Source organism: Watersipora subatra, chromosome 3 (genome assembly GCF_963576615.1).
Source record: "Watersipora subatra chromosome 3, tzWatSuba1.1, whole genome shotgun sequence".
Classification (NCBI taxonomy): domain Eukaryota; kingdom Metazoa; phylum Bryozoa; class Gymnolaemata; order Cheilostomatida; family Watersiporidae; genus Watersipora; species Watersipora subatra.
The window spans coordinates 37,662,521-37,684,439 of NC_088710.1; the positions used below are offsets into that span (position 1 = coordinate 37,662,521).

At 34.9% G+C, this 21,919-nt stretch overlaps 1 protein-coding gene across 1 annotated transcript in view; it reads left to right on the top strand.

The window, feature by feature from the left end:
- Positions 1-21,919, top strand: part of LOC137389789 (calcium-dependent protein kinase C-like) — an 84,126-nt gene that overhangs the window by 57,696 nt on the left and 4,511 nt on the right. Inside the window, exons 8-14 of the mRNA XM_068075888.1 lie at positions 734-900; positions 1,273-1,343; positions 5,530-5,649; positions 8,070-8,240; positions 13,540-13,694; positions 17,812-17,950; positions 18,915-19,103. Coding sequence (XP_067931989.1) covers positions 734-900; positions 1,273-1,343; positions 5,530-5,649; positions 8,070-8,240; positions 13,540-13,694; positions 17,812-17,950; positions 18,915-19,103 — 1,012 coding nt within the window. The remainder of the gene's footprint in view (positions 1-733; positions 901-1,272; positions 1,344-5,529; positions 5,650-8,069; positions 8,241-13,539; positions 13,695-17,811; positions 17,951-18,914; positions 19,104-21,919) is intronic.

Below are 21,919 nucleotides of genomic sequence, written 5' to 3' on the forward strand. Positions count from 1 at the left end.
AATAAAAGATGTTAACTTGGATGGAATTTTCAAGTTTCCTTCCCACATGCAGAGCTTCAGAGCCAATGTTCTACCTTTGAATATAGCATAGAATTAATTTTCGGTATCCCCATTGAGATATATTCTAACATGGTTTTAGATATCTTATTCGGTTTAGCTGGTCAACTTTGATTACAGACAGGAATTTTAGAAATCAGGACCAAGCTGTTATAAAACAGTTGTGTCATCAATTAAGGTTAAATTCGACTTTTTAAACCTCTTTTGTATTTGATTTAAAAGATTAAATCTAGAGCTTTTTTTGTTATTTTGTATTTAATTTCGGTGGACAGAACTTCTTCTTTTCTCGTCTATGTGTTTGACTTTTGGAAAGCATAAGTATAATGCATAAGCCTTTTGATGATTAGCACATCAGAAGCGCCACGTTCAGAGAACAAGATCATTTTAAAATCCCTAACTCTAAAAAGTGTTCTATGTGAACACCATGAATAGTATAAAGGAGCCAATGAGGTACATAAGAAACTCATATTTTTTCTACAATGTGTGAACAGGCTATGAATGTTACTGCTCAACTGTCACTGAGGACCTTAGGCTAGGATGGACAAAACTGACCACGCCATGTTTCATATATCATCTTTTAATGAGTAAAATACTATAGTAATTCCTATTTCTTATTTTTACTTGTTACCATTGTTACCATTGTCAACATAAACTGGCACGACTCCCTTTCTTCTAGTCAAGTACTCGAAAAAGACAAGGCTTCACGAGTGAGTATAGAGGTGTGGGACTGGGACAGGACCTCCCGCAATGACTTTATGGGCTCCTTGTCATTTGGAGTTTCCGAGTTGCTGAAGGGTCCAGATAATAGCCGAGGGTGGTATAAACTTCTTAACCAGGAAGAGGGTGAGTATAATAGCTTAGTTTTCTTTCTTGCAACTGATGATGAGGGGGGGGGGGGTGTAAAATAGTTTAGTTGTCTTTCTTGTAACAGATGATGAGGAGTGTGTATAATAGTTCAGTTGTAACAGTTGCTCTTTTGTAACAGATGATGAGGGGTGTGTATAATAGTTTAGTCGTCACTCTTGTAACAGATGATGAGGAGTTTGTATAATAGTTTAGTCGTCACTCTTGTAATGTATGATGAGGAGTTTGTATAATAGTTTATTTGTCACTCTTGTAACAGATGATGAGGAGTGTGTATAATAGTTTAGTTGTCACTCTTGTAACAGATGATGAGGTTTTGAATAATGCGCCGTAAGGGTTGTTTACTTTTAGGAAAATATTACAATGTACCTGCCGTCGATGACGTCTCTCTAAGTATTGCTGAGTTAAGGCGCAAGTATGAGGTAAGAATCTCCATCAAATCTTTTAAAAGGTGTTTGGTACAGAAAAACTTCAAGAATATCCTGGAATTTGCCAGTGTAAATTTCAAATGTCAATTTTTAAATTCATTAACAATATGGATGTCGCAGCCCTACTGTGCATCATTTGAATTATGCTTAGCTATTTTATTGTCAATCTTAGGACTGACTTATCATTTTTATAGCTAAAATTTAAAATATTTCTCACAAGTTTATAATCAATACCATTGTTCATAATTTGTTGTTTTAATGCCAACCAGCACATTAATTTAACAACTCAGCTTTAAACTGTAGTACAACCTTTCTACAGTAGTAAGTTCTTCTCCTTTGAAATGTGATACACCCACTTAGATATGATTCTCTATATGTGATGGTGTGTTCAGATGGTATGTTCAGATGGTATGTTCAGATGGTGTGTTCAGATGGTGTGTTCAGATGGTGTGTTCAGATGGTATGTTCAGATGGTGTGTTCAGATGGTGTGTTCAGATGGTGTGTTCAGATGGTGTGTTCAGATGGTGTGTTCCGATGGTGTGTTCGGATTAGTGTTGGGCCGGTAAGAAGTTATCCGCTTTTACCGACACCGAGTGATTATCGGTATCCGGAGAACCAATCATTTTCGGTGACAGCTAGTTATCCGTGGCCGGTTTGATATGATCGGTATTTATCCGTGAAAGCCTATCGGTAATTGGTTATCCGGAAAGATTTTTGTATTTGACAGGCATTACCAGCGATGTGTGCGCGAGAGAATCTCCTGCACAATGAGCTGCTTATGAATGAGCTCATTTGACGTCTCGCCCACAGTCGCTATGTAACGGAATGAGAAAGAAATGAAAAATATGAAAAAAGAAAAATCGCGCGTCAATTGATGTTATGGATATTAGCAAAATCTTTGAGGAACACGCTAATCAAAAAGAGTCGCTCAGTGCACATTGAAAATCACAACTTTTTTCTCAGACATTCTGAAAACACAACACATCCGAATTATATTATAACTTTTTCTTCAACGAACATTACCACGCTTACCTATAGGTATCTAGTATTATATTACGTCTTACATTGATAAAATGTAAAACGTAATATACGTTTTATATTTTATCAAATATAAAATGCATATTACGTTTTATATTTGATAAAACCCCCGTTTGATATTTGATATGTCTGATATACTTATAAGTTTTATATTTGATTCATCCCCCACCTGTGTTATATAAAAATGGGCTGTAGGTAAGCTGAGGTTAAACACACACTGAAAACCATATACCGAACTACAATACCGACAATACCGAACTTTCTTAGTTGGCAAAGGATACCGAAGATGGTAAACACCGAGGATACCGACACCGGGAAAACCGATAAAAAAACTGCAAGGATATCCTATCCAGCACTAAATTATATACCGGCCCAACACTAGTTCGGATTGTGTTTTCGGATGGTATGTTAAATAGTGTGTTCGGATGGTGTTGTCGGATGCTTTGTTCGGATGCTGTGTTCAGATGCTGTCAACTCGTGCTTTCTTACTGCGCCTACACAATGCTTCATATAAGCCTACATAGTAAAAACTCAAACGAATATTTGTTTTTTTATTGCTGGTTTATTGTGAAAAGGGCGATTCTGGATTTGTTGATTTGGTTATACTTATACAAGTTTGAAAAAAGGAAAAACAAACATTCAAATAATATTTAGCATCGCTGACTTCTGAATCATCGCTTAATAATTCTTTCAAGGATAGTCAGCAGCATGTAACAGATTTTCAACAGATAAAAAATGATAAACAATTAACAATGTAATTGTATTTGGGATAAGATTTGTTTGGTGTAACAAATTTCAAAATGTTTTGAGTAAAGTTCTATAAAATGTTCAAACAGATACAAAATGATGCACCTTAAATTAGCAAAGTGATTTAGCCATTGATGTAACTAAAATGATAATGTTGACAGATTTACTGTTCAATTGCTAAAGTGGCAAATGATGATAAATAATTCACATTAAAACATGAATCATGCGTTTGGGCTCGCGCTTAGCAAGTTTTGCATTTCCACTCTAGCATGCATTTCCGCTCAAGCCTTTACTCACAATTACTTAAAATATATCATTTTTTAGTATGCAATGAATAATTCATGTAAATGCTTAATAACCAGCATAAGTAGTTGTCGAACGTATAATATTATTATATTATAATGTTCAAAGTTTGTTGACGAATCAAAGTTTTTCAAGTAAAAATGGAGGAAGCAAACAAGAAAAGAGAGGAAAAATCCAAAAGTTAGCTAGACTTGAGCTAGTTTTAGAGTGAGCTACGTCCACAAAACTGAAGACGTCCACAAAACTGAGGCTGCACTTTTATACCCTGTCTCTAGAAGCCTCTTTTTAATATTCATTCGTTTACTATTTTAATTTTTACATATGTTTACAGCCTTCTATAATGTGCGTATTCAGTAATTTTTACATATGTTTACAGCCTTCTATAATGTGCGTATTCAGTAATTTTTGCATATGTTTACAGCCTTCTATAATGTGCGTATTCAGTCATTTTTACATATGTTTACAGCCTTCTATAATGTGCGTATTCAGTAATTTTTACATATGTTTACAGCCTTCTATAATGTGTGCATTCAGTAATTTTTACATATGTTTACAGCCTTCTATAATGTGCGCAGTCAGTAATTTTGCGCAATTATCTACAGTACTAAAGTGTTATTTATTGTAGCTGTAGTACAGATGAAATAAACTGCTAACTAACCTCGGCGTATGTTTATCCGCTCTAATAAGTATACATTAATAAATAACTAATAAATAATCACTTATAAGTATACATTCTGTGTTGTTTAATTTGTTCCACAGCTAATATTGTTACAATAAAGGCTTCCGGTGAATAGATGTGTTATGTGATCATGTAATTACACGTGTAATTACGTGGGTAATTACAGTGTAATCGTGTAATTACATGTGTAATCGTGTAATTACATGTGTAATCATGTAATTACATGTGTAATTATGCATAGCATTAAACCAAATACATCTTATCAACAGATATAAAAAGTTAAATTATTTGTTACTCTACATTTATTGGGAAAGGTAGAAGGTAAATGGGCATGGAATTTGGCATAATTCTTTAAAAAATATACAAAGTATATTTTATAAAAAAATTTATCTAAAAAATATACAAAGTATATTTTTTAGATCAATTAAAAAATGTATGAAGTATATTTTTTAAAGGTTTGATTCACAGTTGCAATATATTGAAAATATCAATATTTTCGTAAATATTGCATATGCAATACATCATGAGTTTACTGGCACCTCGATTTCATAAATGTACTCAAAGTTATACACAACTTGTTTAATCTGATCTCTAGGAGATCAGGAAGATATTTTTGTTGTTTTTTAAACCTTTCGCTAGCTTTTTAAACTTAGGTAATAAAGTTGTTCATGTGAGTGTGAAAAAGCACAGTTAAATTTAAAATATTTTCAAATTTACTCATTACATTTAAATGATTAAACCTCAAACAGTGACCAATAAGCCTCTTTCCAAGAAATGCCATGGATATGGCAAAAACATCTTCTATCGTGGTTTTAGTCAGAGAAATTGGAAGCATCAGAAGTAAGTATGTTGTTGTGTGCTTTGTACAAGTGAACATATTGTCTGTACAGTCCATAGCTGTTTAGATAGAGCCTAAACTATCAGCGGTGGTCGTGTCACAGGAACCTTATCATCTAGTAAGTGTCCAGTTCCCTATTCCGTTTGCCATCTATTTGTAGCTCCTCCGCATATCATTCTTCATTACTAGTCCTTTCATTATATTTCATCGTCTTCATTGTCTACATTATTAGTTATCCATATTAGTTATCCAAGTAGTATCAGATAGTTAATAAGTCAATAAGGCCTCTATTCTGTCACATTTAGCAGACATGTATATAGATTCCCTAAATTCGGCTTATCAACTAGCTGCTTAGTAAGTGGACTTGGTCTATCATTTGTAAAAGTCACTGCTGAAGAAAGCTACCGGATGACTGCTTGTTTGTTGGCAGAATCTGGTAGCGACAATTAGGGCTATATTCAATGACTACGTCATGCCTATCCCACTTGTCAAATAGCTTCGGGATACAAAAGCTAAATAATATGCGTCTAGGGAGCTGCTGTTATTGCATATGCCAGCTGAAGTCATATTTTAGGACAAGTCTTTGGAGGAGAAGAAAACAGTGATCGGGAGGGCGAAGATTAACTATGACAATCTGCCCTGTGTAGACGATTTTAACTTCACCTCTGTGATTGGAAGGGGCAGCTTTGGAAAGGTTTGCCATTCCCTCTATGGAATTAGCAGTATGTTATAAATACTGCTACATTCCCTCTATGAATGTAGCGGTATGTTATCAATACTGCTACATTCCCTCTATGAATGTAGCGGTATGTTATTAATACTGCTACATTCCCTCTATGAGGGAGCCTAGAGCCTTGAGCAGCTTATACAAAAGGTGTCATATAAAGCTTTGTTTACAGCAACGCCTTACACATGCTCTGCTTCCTGCTGCAAGTCTACAGAGGTCATTGATGTTATATAGCTTGTGATGAGGTGCTTGCACAAATGTCACTTCCTACTATTATTCCTTTATAGAAGTCATTACTCCTATATAAGAGCTGATAATCCTCCATATCAGCTATTATTCCTCTATAGAAGTCCTTATTCCTATATAAGAGCTGATAATCCTCCGTAGCAGTTATTATTCCGTTATAGAAGTCCTTACTCCTATATAAGAGTTGATAATCTTCCATAGCAGCTGTTATTCATCTATTATAGAAGTCCTTATTCCTATATAAGAGCTGATAATCCTCCATAGCAGCTATTATTCCTTTATAGAAGTCCTTACTCCTATATAAGAGCTGATAATCCTCCATAGCAGCTGTTATTCCTTTATAGAAGTCCTTATTCCTATATAAGAGCTGATAATCCTCCGTAGCAGTTATTATTCCTCTATAGAAGTCCTTATTCCTATATAAGAGCTGATAATCCTCCATAGCAGCTGTTATTCCTTTATAGAAGTCCTTATTCCTATATAAGATCTGATAATCCTCCATAGCAGCTGTTATTCCTTTATAGAAGTCCTTGCTCCTATATAAGAGCTGATAATCCTCCATATCAGCTATTATTCCTCTATAGAAGTCCTTATTCCTATATAAGAGCTGATAATCCTCCATAGCAGCTGTTATTCCTTTATAGAAGTCCTTATTCCTATATAAGAGCTGATAATCCTCCGTAGCAGTTATTATTCCGTTATAGAAGTCCTTACTCCTATATAAGAGTTGATAATCCTCCATAGCAGCTGTTATTCCTCTATTATAGAAGTCCTTATTCCTATATAAGAGCTGATAATCCTCCATAGCAGCTATTATTCCTTTATAAAAGTCCTTACTCCTATATAAGAGCTGATAATCCTCCATAGCAGTTATTATTCCTCTATAGAAGTCCTTACTCCTATATAAGAGCTGATAATCCTCCATAGCAGCTATTATTCCTTTATAGAAGTCCTTATTCCTATATAAGAGCTGATATTCTTCCATAGCAGCTATTATTCCTTTATAGAAGTCCTTACTCCTATATAAGAGCGGATATTCTTCCATAGCAGCTATTATTCCTTTATAGACGTCGTTACTCCTATATAAGAGCTGATAATCTTCCATAGCATCTATTATTTTTTTTATAGACGTTGTTATTCACAGAGTATTATGTGAGTGCGTCTCAGATGATTGTATATCGCCTGAGATCTATTAATTTGATTTATTACGCTGTCAAACCTAGAGTAGACTCATAAATTAATATAATGTATTCATATAGCCAAATTAACGTTGAATTTATCAAACCGATATGAATGACATTGGATGACAACGCTAGCAATGACTACATGAGAAAGTCAAAGATTCCATACATTGGTTAATTATTCCTAGAATCCATTCTCAGATGAATATATTTAGTCAATAGTAACTTTGTTCAAAGTTTAAAATGTCTGTGTTTTTATAAACAGCCAGAGTGTTTGAGCTATAATTGCAGCTGTAATCACACCCAAGTGTTCAATTGCCACCTCTATGGTTGTGGTGATGATAGGCGATGACCATTTCGTACTCGATAAAATCATATGTAAACTATGGATATGTGCAATCCCAGCTGAGATTATATTAGTTTTACGGATTAGTCTTGGAAACCTTTGCTGCTATTTATTTTTCTTTTTTCATTGTCCTGGAACCTTCTATCGCTTATTACAGTTTCTCTGTCACCCATCCTCAGTTACTAGAAACGTTGATTTTTGTCTGTGAGTAAATCAAGTCTTGTTGAATTTAGCAAGTTGATAGGCACCTTATAGCTAATATCTTTTTGTTTGGTTAGCAACAAAGTCTTCTATCAACGTCTTCACTTTTCAACTTTCACTCTTCACTTTTTGGTTGCACATTTCAGGGTTGCATAATTCAAGGTATCGTTCGACCTTTGTTTATGTCGACTTGGTTTCCTTCAAGGTTTCTACATACATTACACTACAATTCCTTGTTTGAAATTGGCTTTGGTCTGTAGCATAGCTATTTTTAGTTTTTGCCATGGGTTAGCCTGCTCCTGAAATTATGTTTGAAATGCTTGATTTGTTGGTAAATTATACGTTTTGTTTCAGGGGTTTTGTTTTTGTGATTCCAGTTATTTATTGGTAGTGTGTATTGACACATTGTGCAGGTGCTTTTGGGAGAGTTGAAAATGACTGGTGAAGTCTTTGCTGTCAAGGTGCTTAAAAAGGATGTCATAGTACAAGATGATGATGTTGAGGCAGCCATTACCGAAAGGAATGTTCTTACCTTTGGAAGTTGTCCATTTCTTGTTGGGCTCCACTCGTGCTTTCAGACTCCAGTAAGTAATTCTCATTTATTTCGAACCTTTCTGGATTTGTTATGTCTATCTATCTAAATGCTGATCAGTGGTCTTGTAATGTGGTCTTGTAATGCGGTCTTGTAATGTATTCTTGTAATGTGGTCTTGTAATGTGGTCTTGTAATGTATTCTTTGTAATGCGGTCTTGTAATGCGGTCTTGTAATGTGGTCTTGTAATGTGATATTGTAATGTGGTCTTGTAATGTATTCTTGTAATGCGGTCTTGTAATGCGGTCTTGTAATGCGGTCTTGTTATGCGGTCTTGTAATGCGGTCTTGTAATGCGGTCTTGTAATGCGGTCTTGTAATGCGGTTTTGTAATGCGGTCTTGTAATGTATTCTTGTAATGCGGTCTTGTAATGTGGTCTTGTAATGCGGTCTTGTAATGTATTCTTGTAATGCGGTCTTGTAATGTAGTCTTGTAATGTATTCTTGTAATGTGGTCTTGTAATGTATTCTTGTAATGCGGTCTTGTAATGTATTCTTGTAATGCGGTCTTGTAATGTATTCTTGTAATGCGGTCTTGTAATGCGGTCTTGTAATGTATTCTTGTAATGTGGTCTTGTAATGTATTCTTGTAATGTGGTCTTGTAATGTGATATTGTAATGTGGTCTTGTAATGTGGTCTTGTAATGTATTCTTGTAATGCGGTCTTGTTATGCGGTCTTGTAATGCGGTCTTGTAATGCGGTCTTGTAATGCGGTCTTGTAATGTATTCTTGTAATGCGGTCTTGTAATGTGGTCTTGTAATGCGGTCTTGTAATGTATTCTTGTAATGTGGTCTTGTAATGTGATATTGTAATGCGGTCTTGTAATGTGGTCTTGTAATGCGGTCTTGTAATGCGGTCTTGTAATGTATTCTTGTAATGCGGTCTTGTAATGTATTCTTGTAATGTGGTCTTGTAATGTGATATTGTAATGTGGTCTTGTAATGTGGTCTTGTAATGTATTCTTGTAATGCGGTCTTGTAATGTATTCTTGTAATGTGGTCTTGTAATGTATTCTTGTAATGCGGTCTTGTAATGTAGTCTTGTAATGCGGTCTTGTAATGCGGTCTTGTAATGCGGTCTTGTAATGCGGTCTTGTAATGTGGTCTTGTAATGCGGTCTTGTAATGTATTCTTGTGATGCGGTCTTGTAATGTATTCTTGTAATGCGGTCTTGTAATGCGGTCTTGTAATGCGGTCTTGTAATGCGGTCTTGTAATGCGGTCTTGTAATGGTTTTATCAAATAATTCACTTCAAAGTTGCTGTAGGTCAGTTCTTCGAAGACCACAAATACATTCTTAGTAAATTCTATTTAACATTCAGTTGTATTTTGATTTAAAATTATTGATTTTTTTGAAAACAACTATTGATAGAATTACTCATTTTGTTTAAATACAATTTGCTTGACTATTTAAATTGTTAGACAACTCTGTATAGGATTGGCTTACAGATACACGGAATTAACTAGTCTCTTTAATATCTAACTAAATCTGTAGAAAAACTCGATTCTACAAAGATATACAGTTATGCCTTGACATACGAGTGCCCCAACATACGAGAAAATGGAGATAGGAGCAAAGTTTCACGCAAGTTACTGTCTTAGGACGTGAAAAACCTTTAGATATGAGCATATCAGTCAGTTATCAATGGCCAATTAATGGCAAAGTATGCGAGAGGCCGCTTTTAAGAACATCATCGCTCATTTTTTCTCATTCATTTAGTTTAAAAAATGCTTTGATAAGGTCTGCTAAAAGTTATAGTGTAAGCGAAGCAAACAGCGCCACACCAGAAACAGCGCCACACCAGAAACAGCGCCACACCAGAAACAGCGCCACACCAGAAACAGCGCCACACCAGAAACAGCGCCACACCAGAAACAGCGCCCACACCAGAAACAGCGCCACACCAGAAACAGCGCCACACCAGAAACAGCGCCACACCAGAAACAGCGCCACACCAGAAACAGCGCCCACACCAGAAACAGCGCCACACCAGAAACAGCGCCACACCAGAAACGGCGCCACACCAGAAACGGCGCCACACCAGAAACAGCGCCACACCAGAAACAGCGCCACACCAGAAACAGCGCCCACACCAGAAACAGCGCCACACCAGAAACAGCGCCACACCAGAAACAGCGCCACACCAGAAACAGCGCCACACCAGAAACAGCGCCCACACCAGAAACAGCGCCACACCAGAAACAGCGCCACACCAGAAACAGTAAAAAATGAAGATGCTGAATGACAAAATTAATGTTAAGTTTATTAAAAGATCAAAACTTAGCTTTAATTGTCTGTTTTGCTAAATTCATTTAAGTTAAATTCAAAGTTTATGTTAGGTAGCATTACAAAAGTCTAGTGTACCAAACGTTCGGTTGCTGTCAAGTCTCTCACACCGCCGTTAGCCAATATGTTTGTCTCGTAGATAAGAACTCCATACAGTACTGTACAAAGCATTGTTATGTTTTATTGCAGATCATAACCACGAAATAGGTAATTGTTTCACTTCATTAGCATTGGTACTGAATCACAACAATTAAAAACAAGTTTTTTCATCTTAATATCCGGTTTTTAAACGTATTTTGTAGTATGGAAACAGATTAATATGCATTTAGTTATTTTATATAGGAAATATTGCATTGAGCTACGAACACATTGATATACGACCCCAGTCCCAGAACGCATTAAGCTCGTATGTCGAGGTATGACTGTATTCATAAACAAGTGAGCTCTGCATAGTAACAAAGTAGTTCTATTGCTGATGCTTTATATGATTGATGACTCATATACTTGTTGATCGGGCATCATTCTTGGCGAGGTAAGTTGCTATTGCTCGTATCACTTGAATTTTCATAAATTTTATAATATTCCAAAACTTAATTAGCATTTGAATAAGAAACTGCATGCTTATGGTATGTTTCATTGTAAGAAACTGCATGCTTATGGTATGTTTCATTGTAAGAAACTGCATACTTATGGTATGTTTCATTGTAAGAAACTGCATGCTTATGGTATGTTTCATTGTAAGAAACTGCATACTTATGGTATGTTTCATTGTAAGAAACTGCATACTTATGGTATGTTTCATTGTAAGAAACTACATACTTATGGTATGTTTCATTGTAAGAAACTACATACTTATGGTATGTTTCATTGTAAGAAACTACATACATATGGTATGTTTTATTGTAAGAAACTGCATACTTATGGTATGTTTCATTGCAGTTTTCTAGTCTTCTCTTTTAGCGTATACATTGAAATATTAAGGTATTTGTTGTGTAATATTTTAGATAGTGTTGGTGATGATCATTTGGCTCCTATAATAAGCATAGCTCAGGCATGGCATGTTCGCATAATCAAGCACTAGGAGACACCTATTTAACTTCAACTCTGGCTTCTCATTCGTTTCTGTTGAATCTGTTAAAGGTTGACTTGCAGCAAAATTCACATTACAGTTATTTGATATGAAAAGATTCACCATATCTTACTCTGTTGTGTTGTAGCTGCAAAATATGTGGAAATGTGATTACAAGCTCTTAAAAGCTCAAAAACGAACAGTTAATCGCAGCCACACGAGATCGCCGTAGTTTGGATTTGCTTTCCAAAACGGCTCAAATGTGACGTAGCTGTGGTAAATGGTTTCTGTTTACACTTTCATGCAACCTTATTCGTTGAAACATTCTCACTAATATACTTCACGCATTCAATGAAACCATGTCTATTGTTCTTACGCGTCTGTTTTATCGTCGCTGTAATGCTGTCACTTTTAGCAGTGATATGTTTAACTTACCGTAAAAATTTGTTTAATTTTTTAACCTTAGCTTGAAGGAGTACATATAATTGTCTGATAATTATGACGAGCCTGTTGGTCACTTGTGATAATCGAAAAGTGCTGCAGAAATTATTTGCGAAGTATTGGGTCACATGATCAGATTACGACTTGCCGATTAGACCAAACTGAAACAAAACACTAAAGTAGTGAGCATCTATATTTGATACGGGGTCTTCGGTAAAACCCGAAGTGTTTGTCATAAACTAGTGCTACGATAAGTTTCATATTGAGCTTTTTATTGGCCTCTCAATTCACGTGAGAACATCACGTGACAATACAATAAATAAATTTCATGACTACGTCAGAAAAATAAAGAAATTCCAATCTACGGCGGCTTTTTCGTTTTTGAGCGTTTAAGATCTTGCAATCATATTTCCACATATTTGGCACCTACAACACAACAGAGTAAGACATGGCGAATCTTCTGATACCAAATAACTGTAATGTGAATTTTGTTGCAAGCCAACCTTTAAACCCATAATTTGAGTTGGAGCCTAAATATTTTATTGAATTTTTAGGTTGCTCAGTTACTAATCACCACCACCTGCTTTTACTAATCCTTCACTAGCAGATAGTTACATAGTGGCAGATACCTTTAGTTCACCCTTTAAAATAATGTGTGAGGTTTATGACTAGCTTTAGTATTTAATTTATCAAGATGGAATGCATGGATTTCAGGCTAGACGACTTAGATAGAAATTGAATTGTACTACCATTCAATTACTATCAACATAAAAATAGTAATTGAATGGTAGTACAAGCGTGTTCAAATTAAAAATAATTGGCTAAACATTAGCTGAGCTTTTTGTTGAAGGATTTTATTATAATTAGCTCTAAGATAAGCGCTAAATTAATTTTATATTTACCAAATGGGCTTCTTTAATCGCCATTTTTCTGTTGTGATAGTAGTTATCGACTGCCCGTATGCCTCTGCATGTACTCCTATCTTGCGTATAAGCCTATCCTAAAAAAATCAGCCCTGAAATCATGGACTTTATAAAAATTTGCATATAAACTGGCCCTATAAATCGTGACATGCCCTACGAACCTATCAGAGGAAAAGGTTGTGGAAGTAGTGTGGCTTTTGTAGGCTTAGTACGAAACATTGTTGAATCACATCGGTACATACCCCATCGGGGAAGCAATTGTATGTTAAAGTTTGTTTGCTGCATGTGTCACTCTGCAATGTGTCACTCTGTAATGCGTCACTCTGTAATGTGTCACTCTGTAATGTGGCACTCCGATTTTGTGGAAGAACTTTTGCACTATTTAGTGAAAAACTTAGCATTTTCTATGAAATAGAAATGTGTTGAGTGATCCGAAGGTGAATTCTTAGATGCACACCATGCGCATTTGTTTACATATGGTGTCGCAAATTGGAGGCTTCCTTTGTCTGGTGAGAAGATTGGTTTCTTTTTACAGTGTGCTTTCACACCCAGTCACTGTGTAATCATTACAGGAACGTCTGTATTTCGTTATGGAATACGTAAATGGAGGTGATCTGATGTATAGAATTCAACACGAGGGAAAGTTTGTTGAGCCTGTAGCCGTGTTCTATGCAGCTGAAATAGCCTCAGGCCTTTCATTCATGCATGCGAATGGAGTGATATACAGGTAAAGGTCACAACTGTAGCTACCAAAGTTTGCTCATCATTTTCAATTGTGAAAAAATTAAGACTTTTTGGTCTTTAATATATCAAAATTCTACTTGAAGCTTTACAGCTATTATGCAGTGGTATAGTAGTAAGTGATGGCTAAATACTATTATGTAGAGGTACAGTAGTAAGTGATGTCTAAATACTATTATGTAGAGGTATACAGTCATACTTCAACTTACGAGCTTAATGCGTTCCGAGACTGAGCTCGTATGTCAATTTACTCACATGTTGGTGCAATTTATTTATATATAGAACAGTTAAATATATATTTATTGGTTTCCATACTCTGTAAAATGCAAATAAAACACTCAAAACAAGATATTGTAACAGAAAGAACATGTTGGTTATTGTCCTAACTTACCACTTGCTTTCAAAAAGCAACAAATAAAAAATAATGTAAGGAAATGTGTTAAATTAAAATGTAAAATTAAATACATACAATAGCAGCTAATGCTAGCATTTGCCAGAGAGAGATATATAAGTAATCCTTCATTGCAACAGTTTACTTTGATAAATTTGGATTTTATCAAAGTCTTAAAAGACAAACTTAGAAGCAAATCTAAAAGCAAACTTTCATTTTTAACTTAACGTAATTAAAATTTCTTCGGCGTTCATAGTTTGAAGTTTCTCGCTAGTTAGCTAATTTTTCCTTTGTTTCGCTTTCACGACTAGCCGGCCATTTTAAGATGAACCTATCTAAGGACGTTTGCTTTTGTCGCCCTTTCAACATGTCGCGATTAGGACGAACCCAGGTGTCGTCACAAAGGTTTAATGCACGACCACTAGCCAACTTGTCCGAATGTCTATTTTTATAGTTTTGATAGATAGCAACGGCCTTTTCAAATAGCGTCGTTTCAGTGACGCTGTCACCGGCCAATTATTTATCTTATATCCCACGCCTAAGCGGTCTCTCCATCAGCGGTGGTGAAGATCGCCGCGCCGTTTAGAAACTATGGTTAGTACTTTTGCGAGCTAAATGCCCTGAATATAATCCTTCTGTTTGATAATTGTGGATGTATTTCTGTCATATTGCTGAGCTAGCTCAATCACGCATACACATTTCGCATATTTTTCAATAATTTTCCGTTTAATATCAATTGTTATCATTTGCTTTTTCTTTGCATTATTTTTCATTTTACTGGCAAACTTTCGGTCTACGCACAGTACTTTTAATTCACATAATTCTGAACTGAAAAGCGTGCACAAAAACACGGTACAAAAGTATAACCTGTGCAGTTGAAAAATACAGATTGATGCTGTTGTCATAAAATACCTCCAGCATACTTGGCAACTGACTCACGTGCTCGTATCTCAAATATGGCTCGTATGTTAGTGCTAAAACTTGCTTAAAAGCTGGCTCGTATCTCAAGTTTCTCGTACGTTGGAGCACTCGTAAGTTGAAGTATTACTGTAGTAGTAAGTGATGTCTAAATACTATTATGTAGAGGTACAGTAGTAAGTGATGTCTAAATACTACTATGTAGAGGTATAGTAGTAAGTGATGGCTAAATACTATTATGTAGAAGTATAGTAGTAAGTGATAGTTAAATACTATTATGTAGAGATGTAATAGTAAGTGATGACTAAATACTATTATGTACAGGTACAGTAGTAAGTTATGGCTAAATACTATTATGTACAGGTATAGTAGTAAGTGATGTCTAAATACTATTATGTAGAAGTATAGTAGTAAGTGATGCCTAAATACTATTATGTAGAGGTACAGTAGTAAGTGATGACTAAATACTATTATGTACAGGTACAGTAGTAAGTTATGGCTAAATACTATTATGTAGAGGTTCAATAGTAAGTGATGGCTAAATGCTATTATAAGAACTATTGCTTAAATATAAGAATGTTTGTCTATATATATATATATATTTATATGGGTCGCGATCTCAGAAACTATGGTTAAGTCGCAAATCAGGAGCTTGAGTTATCCGACTTTGAGGCTGCACTAACTGAATTTATAATATTGGTAACGATCTTTGTAACACGTGTATCTGGACCAATCAAAGTGTGATCTTTTTGAATCTGAAGTCAGTTTAGCCAATAGAAGTCTCCAGCCATTGGAAAAACCCCTTAAAGCCGTTGCTATGCTAAACAGGAAGTACTAAAAAATGGCGTCCGATAAAAGTAGTCGACCCGTTTTTGCCGATTTTAAAAGTAATTCTGACATCTTTGAGCCTTATAATGAGTATTTTGATATTCCAACTGATGCCAAAAACAGTGAAAATAAAGGGAATGATGATGATAATCTCCTAACATTTCTTATAAGATTATTATAATATTTAATTATAAGAATAATTATTCGATTTAATATGATTATTATAAGATTTAATTACAAGAGTTACTATACGAATTTACAAGATTGGAGTATTCAGTGTCTAATGGTGTTCAATATGTGACTGTTAATATTTGTTTAAGGTTTTGTTGGTGATACTTCGGCTGTGCCCAAAATCGCGATACTGCCAGTCGTTTTTAATATCTTCAAAATTAGGAATAAGTAGGCTAATACATTTTCTGATAGATATATAGCTATTTCTATGAGAGCCAGCTAAAATCTGTTTAGATTTTTAAATTTAGCTCAAATTTTTGTGTATAAATACAGAAATCTAGATAAATATCAAATCTTCTTGATATTGGTTGCTATGACGTTTTGAAATGTAAACAAAATTCTGCGTTGGTTTTCATTTCTCAAACTTTACCACCAGTTTTCTCAGAACATGTTTTTGCACTGATGGTGAACGTGCATTTGGCTTATTGACCATAAAATCTGCTGTAATTAAGCTAGAATCAAAATTCCTTTTTGCAAAATAACTGAGAATTTTTTCCTTTTGCTAGTGTAGATAACTCCAAATTTTGCACCTCCGACTGTTTTTGAGATGACCCATATATATTCTCTATAGCCTGCTTGTCATGTTGTCAGGCTTACATTGCTATTTACCTGAGATTAATTGTGACAATATATATGGTGGTAATGACATATATCATATGATATATGTATATATGACAATATATATGGTGGTAATGACATATATCATATGATATATGTATATATGACAATATATATAGTGGTAATGACATATATCATATGATATATGTATATATGACAATATATATGGTGGTAATGACATATATCATCTGATCTATGTATATATGACAATAGATATGGTGGTAATGACATATATCATCTGATATATGTATATATGACAATATATATGGTGCTTGAGCTTTATTGAGCTTGATTCAAATAGAAAGCGCTCTGCAATGTATTAGCTCATTGCAAGATCTGGTAATTCGAAATGGTTGCTTTTGTTGTCCGTTATAGGACATAAGTTTTATGAGAAGCTTGGTTTCCTAATTTACTATGTTAATCTCAACACTTGGGCTTTTCTGTATGCCCACGTTTTACATTGCTGTCAAACTTTGATGTCAAAATTTAACCCACTCCGATATTTGCTTGTTTGTAAAAATGCTCATATATTGAAACGAATAGTCTCATAAAAATGGGTTTTATTTTTCTTTATTTGTTTCAAATCCCAAAACTACAAATGTATTTAAGGTAATTACATAAATGATTCATTACAACAAATACAATATACAGAACTTACATATGAAAACTAAATTAATAAAGTAATAATCAGTGAAGATGGGATTTTACTTTAGAGACATGAGTGAAGAGATGAGACATGAGTGCAGGCTTGGCACTGAGTATGTTCAGTGGAAGAGAGATAGAAACATAAACTCTCACTTTATCCTACTTTCAATAGATATACATAGCTTAAATTACCTTAACTGGATTTACGTAATTTTTATTGTTTTTTAGATTTTAATTTGCAATTCTCGCCTATCATTTTAGCAAAATGTTTTGATAAATTTTAGATGTTGCTTTGGGAAATTACTTCTGATGTTAAGGTAAATAGTTGCTCAAATTTTACTTCGCACGTAAAGATATTTGATTGCAGAGATGATCGTAATTCGAGGTTTGACTGTGCAGCCTAAGGTAGTTTAAGCACGAGGTGGCTGCGCTTTTATAGTTTAACTATTTATAATTTCTTGTGATATTGTAGGGATCTTAAGCTAGACAATGTGATGCTGAACTGTGAGGGCCATATCAAAATAGCTGACTTTGGTATGTGCAAGGAACACATGACTAGCGGTTCTACTGCTCGCACGTTCTGTGGGACGCCTGATTATATTGCCCCAGAGGTAGGCCATGACAAGCTGACCAATTGATGGCGATTTACTATGACATATCAGCTGTGCGGCTCTCTCAGATGCTGGTCAGGGTGGAAATACCTGTTTGGTTTTATTTGTTTGGCACCTCAGTCTTTGCCAACAAGGGTTTTCTGAAATGCTGACCAGCAAAGGCACATGTGTAGTTGTGGTGACTAGCTTTTAACGGGTTTGAAAGTTTCATTGAACATGTGAGGAGTGAGTGCCGATAGACCCTTCTAGAGCCGAATGCGTACAAATCTCTAGAAAGTGTCTTCTTGTGCTTGTTAGATGTTAAAGGTGAGTTGTGCTAAAAAAATTTCCACAAATTATAGATAGGACCTTTTGTGAAACACCCCTCTTTAAAAACCTATTATATCTCTTCTATAGCACCACCTACCGTATCTTTTCTATAGCACCTCCTACTGTATCTCTTCTATAGCACCTCCTACTGTATCTCTTCTATAGCACCTCCTACTGTATCCATTCTACAGCACCTCCTACTGTATCTTTTCTACAGCACCTCCTGCTGTACCTCTTCTACAGCACCTACTGTATCTCTTCTATAGCACCTCCTACTGTATCTTTTCTACAGCACCTCCTGCTGTACCTCTTCTACAACACCTACTGTATCTCTTCTATAGCACCTCCTACTGTATCTTTGCAATTTTGCACCATAATTAAAATACTCTGTATATCACGTATAGGTGTGTTTGAGAGGTTATATTTAAGCCACAGGAAATGTTGCCGTACATCATAAGCGCTATTTATGGTTAAATTTAGTTTTTTTAATTTGTGTGCATCTTTCACAATTTAGTAGTCAAGTGTCTATCTTGAAGATTGTTATGATAATGAAGTTAGAAATTTCATTGCGGAATATGCACTTTTATATACAATCACAATACTTCACACTGTAAAATTCTTACGTTTGAACTGAAAGCTAATAGTTGTTCTGTAGATACTCATGTACAGGCCATATAACCGCATGGTTGACTGGTGGTCTTACGGGGTGCTGCTTTACGAAATGCTCATTGGTCAGCCACCATTTGATGGTGAGGATGAGGATGATTTGTTTTTGAATATCATTAACCAAAGTCCTTCCTTTCCATGGGCCATCTCCAAGGAAGCGCAAGGCTTTATCAAAGGGGTAAGCGTGTAGGCTTCCTGATCGGAATGTTGTAGGATTTCTTAGGATTGATTGTAGCATTTCCATTTATTTGCAAATTTGTTTATATATATTTTTTCTTAACATTATTTTTATCTATAAATCTATAATTTATCTATAATCACACGTATGGTAAGTACAATTTAAATCTAATCGATAATAAGCGTTTTAAGTAAAAATCTAAGGAATTTTTTTTGTTGAGCTTCATTTAACCCTTTCGGGGTTTGATTTTTTTTCTAAAAAAAATACTCAAAATGCTAATTTATTTGCGAAAATATGCAATTTTCAATACCTATTTGTACTACTTTGGCTGCAGGTATTTCAATAATTTTTTTAGTTTTACTCTCTATAAACATAGAAGATAAACATCATGCTGTGTTGGAGCTGCTAAGTATGCTTTGGTAGAGTATCTGAGTGCTGCAATAGAAGCAGAATATCCCATTTTCGAAAAAAACGATTATTGCAAAATTATAATCGTTTTTGTCTTGTATATACTTGTACTATATTTGATGACTGGCTGCAAGTATTTCAATGATATTTGTTAGTTTTACTAGCTATAAACATACAAAAGAACCATCCTGCTGTGTTGAAGTAGCTGAATATACTTTGGTAGGTTATCTGAATGCTATCATTGTGTCAAATAATCACTAATTTTTAACTCACGATAAATGAATACTGCGGAATTATAATTGTTTTATCCAGTCTATTCAAATTTCAAACAACACTGTTACAAACTGTTATAATACAAACAATACAACATTGTTATAATACAAAGCAAATACAAACATGTATATCATCGAACATCATGTTCACATATAAAGAAATATCAAGCTACAGTTTGTAGTTGACGCGAGTGTGGTAACGTTCATCACAATTTTGGTAATAGTAAAAATAATTTCAACGTAAAGACAAACGTGGTTCCAATGCAACTAGCTGTAAAAACATCGAGGTAAGTGAAGGAAGTCCTACCTCAATAATAAACATCAACTATGCCAATGATCTCTCGTTATTGTTTACAATTATAATAATAACACAAACTTTTGAAGATGATTCGCAGTAAATTACAGCGAGTATAACTCAAAGCTTTCTGTAGATCACTACTACAACAACGATCTCCATCATAAACGGCTTATATATGCCTTATGAATCAATAGAAACAAACGCGGTAGACGTTCTACAGGAAGTGACACATGTGTCGCCCTGACAACGCATTAACTATACGCACGGCGAATTATGTGTCGTTCAAGCCTTCAAGGGGTTAATTATGTTAAACCCACAGTCTCACCAGAATACCTTATGCTCGAGATGCGGCGTCTTCAAGACTGGCTTTTAGCAATCGTAATGTTGAGTTCAGATTTTCCATGTTGGTTGTTTGAATGCGTTAGTCGATGTTGTTTATACTCTTGTTTGAATACGTTAGTCGATGTTGTTTATACTCTTGTTTGAATACGTAAGTCGATGTTGTTTATGTTCTTGTTTGAATACGTAAGTTGATGTGGTTTATACTCTTGTTTGAATAGGTAAGTCGATGTTGTTTATATTCTTGTTTGAATACATAAGTCGATGTTGTTTATACTCTTGTTTGAATACGTTAGTCGATGTTGTTTATACTCTTGTTTGAATACGTAAGTCGATGTTGTTTATATTCTTGTTTAAATACGTAAGTCGATGTGGTTTATACTCTTGTTTGAATAGGTAAGTCGATGTTGTTTATACTCTTGTTTGAATATGTAAGTCGATGTTGTTTATCCCAAGAAGTATGTAAGAGTGAAGTTGTATTTGTGGTCATGTAGAAAAATATGGTAACAATAAAAACTGTATTTATACTATAGAACTAGAGGTTACTGAATATGTAGGAGTTATCAGTTCTTGTTACGTGTCTTCATAATACTTGATCTTCATATATGTTCACATGCTCATTGTATCTGGCTTTCGAACAGCTGAGTAGTTAACACTGATTGTACATGGCTCTGGAATATGAGATGTGAGTTGTTACATCTTCATTCTTTCTAACTGTTACTAAAATATTAACTGTATATCTCCGCATATAAGCCGATTCTATGACGCACAAAAGTTACCCAACTAAGGAGTATTACTTATACGCGAGTAACTCCGATTAAAGGAAACAAAATGACATGACATGCTAACATAATTTCAACAACTGCAACTCAAACTATGCTAAACATATGGTTGGTAGCCTGTTACTTACAGTTTGTTATATACAGAAGCGATGGCTTGCACTTGATGAAAAACCGCATGTGAAGATTCTGTGAAAAAATTGCAACGGAAGATGTACATTTAGCCTTGTTCTGGCTAGCTTTTGTTCTCACTGTAAGATTGTGCAAACCCACGTGAAGCAGCTCTTGTCTGATAATATTACGCTATGACGGCAATAACGGTCTGGGGTTGGTTGGTCATATACTTGATCGCTTGTGTTTTCTGCATGTCACATGCATAAATAGTATCGCTGGTATTGTTAAAAATATTTTACTGAAAAAATATCTGATTCTGCTCATAAATGGGAACAAATGTCTTACACTGCTTCTTTCAAACTAAAAACAGTAGAGGCATAACAATAATGGTTACCATTAACTCTTTTGCTAACAAATAAATTGTTTTTACCGAGACAATTAAATATTTGATAAAACAAAATATTTGACATTGACACACATAAGTTGTTATAACATTTGACCAAATTAATCAAGATAAAATTTGATGATGATCATGTGATGCCATAAAAAGGCCACAAACGTGTTGCAGTCAGGTCGGACACTTTTTTGTCCTCTTCATACTGTGAT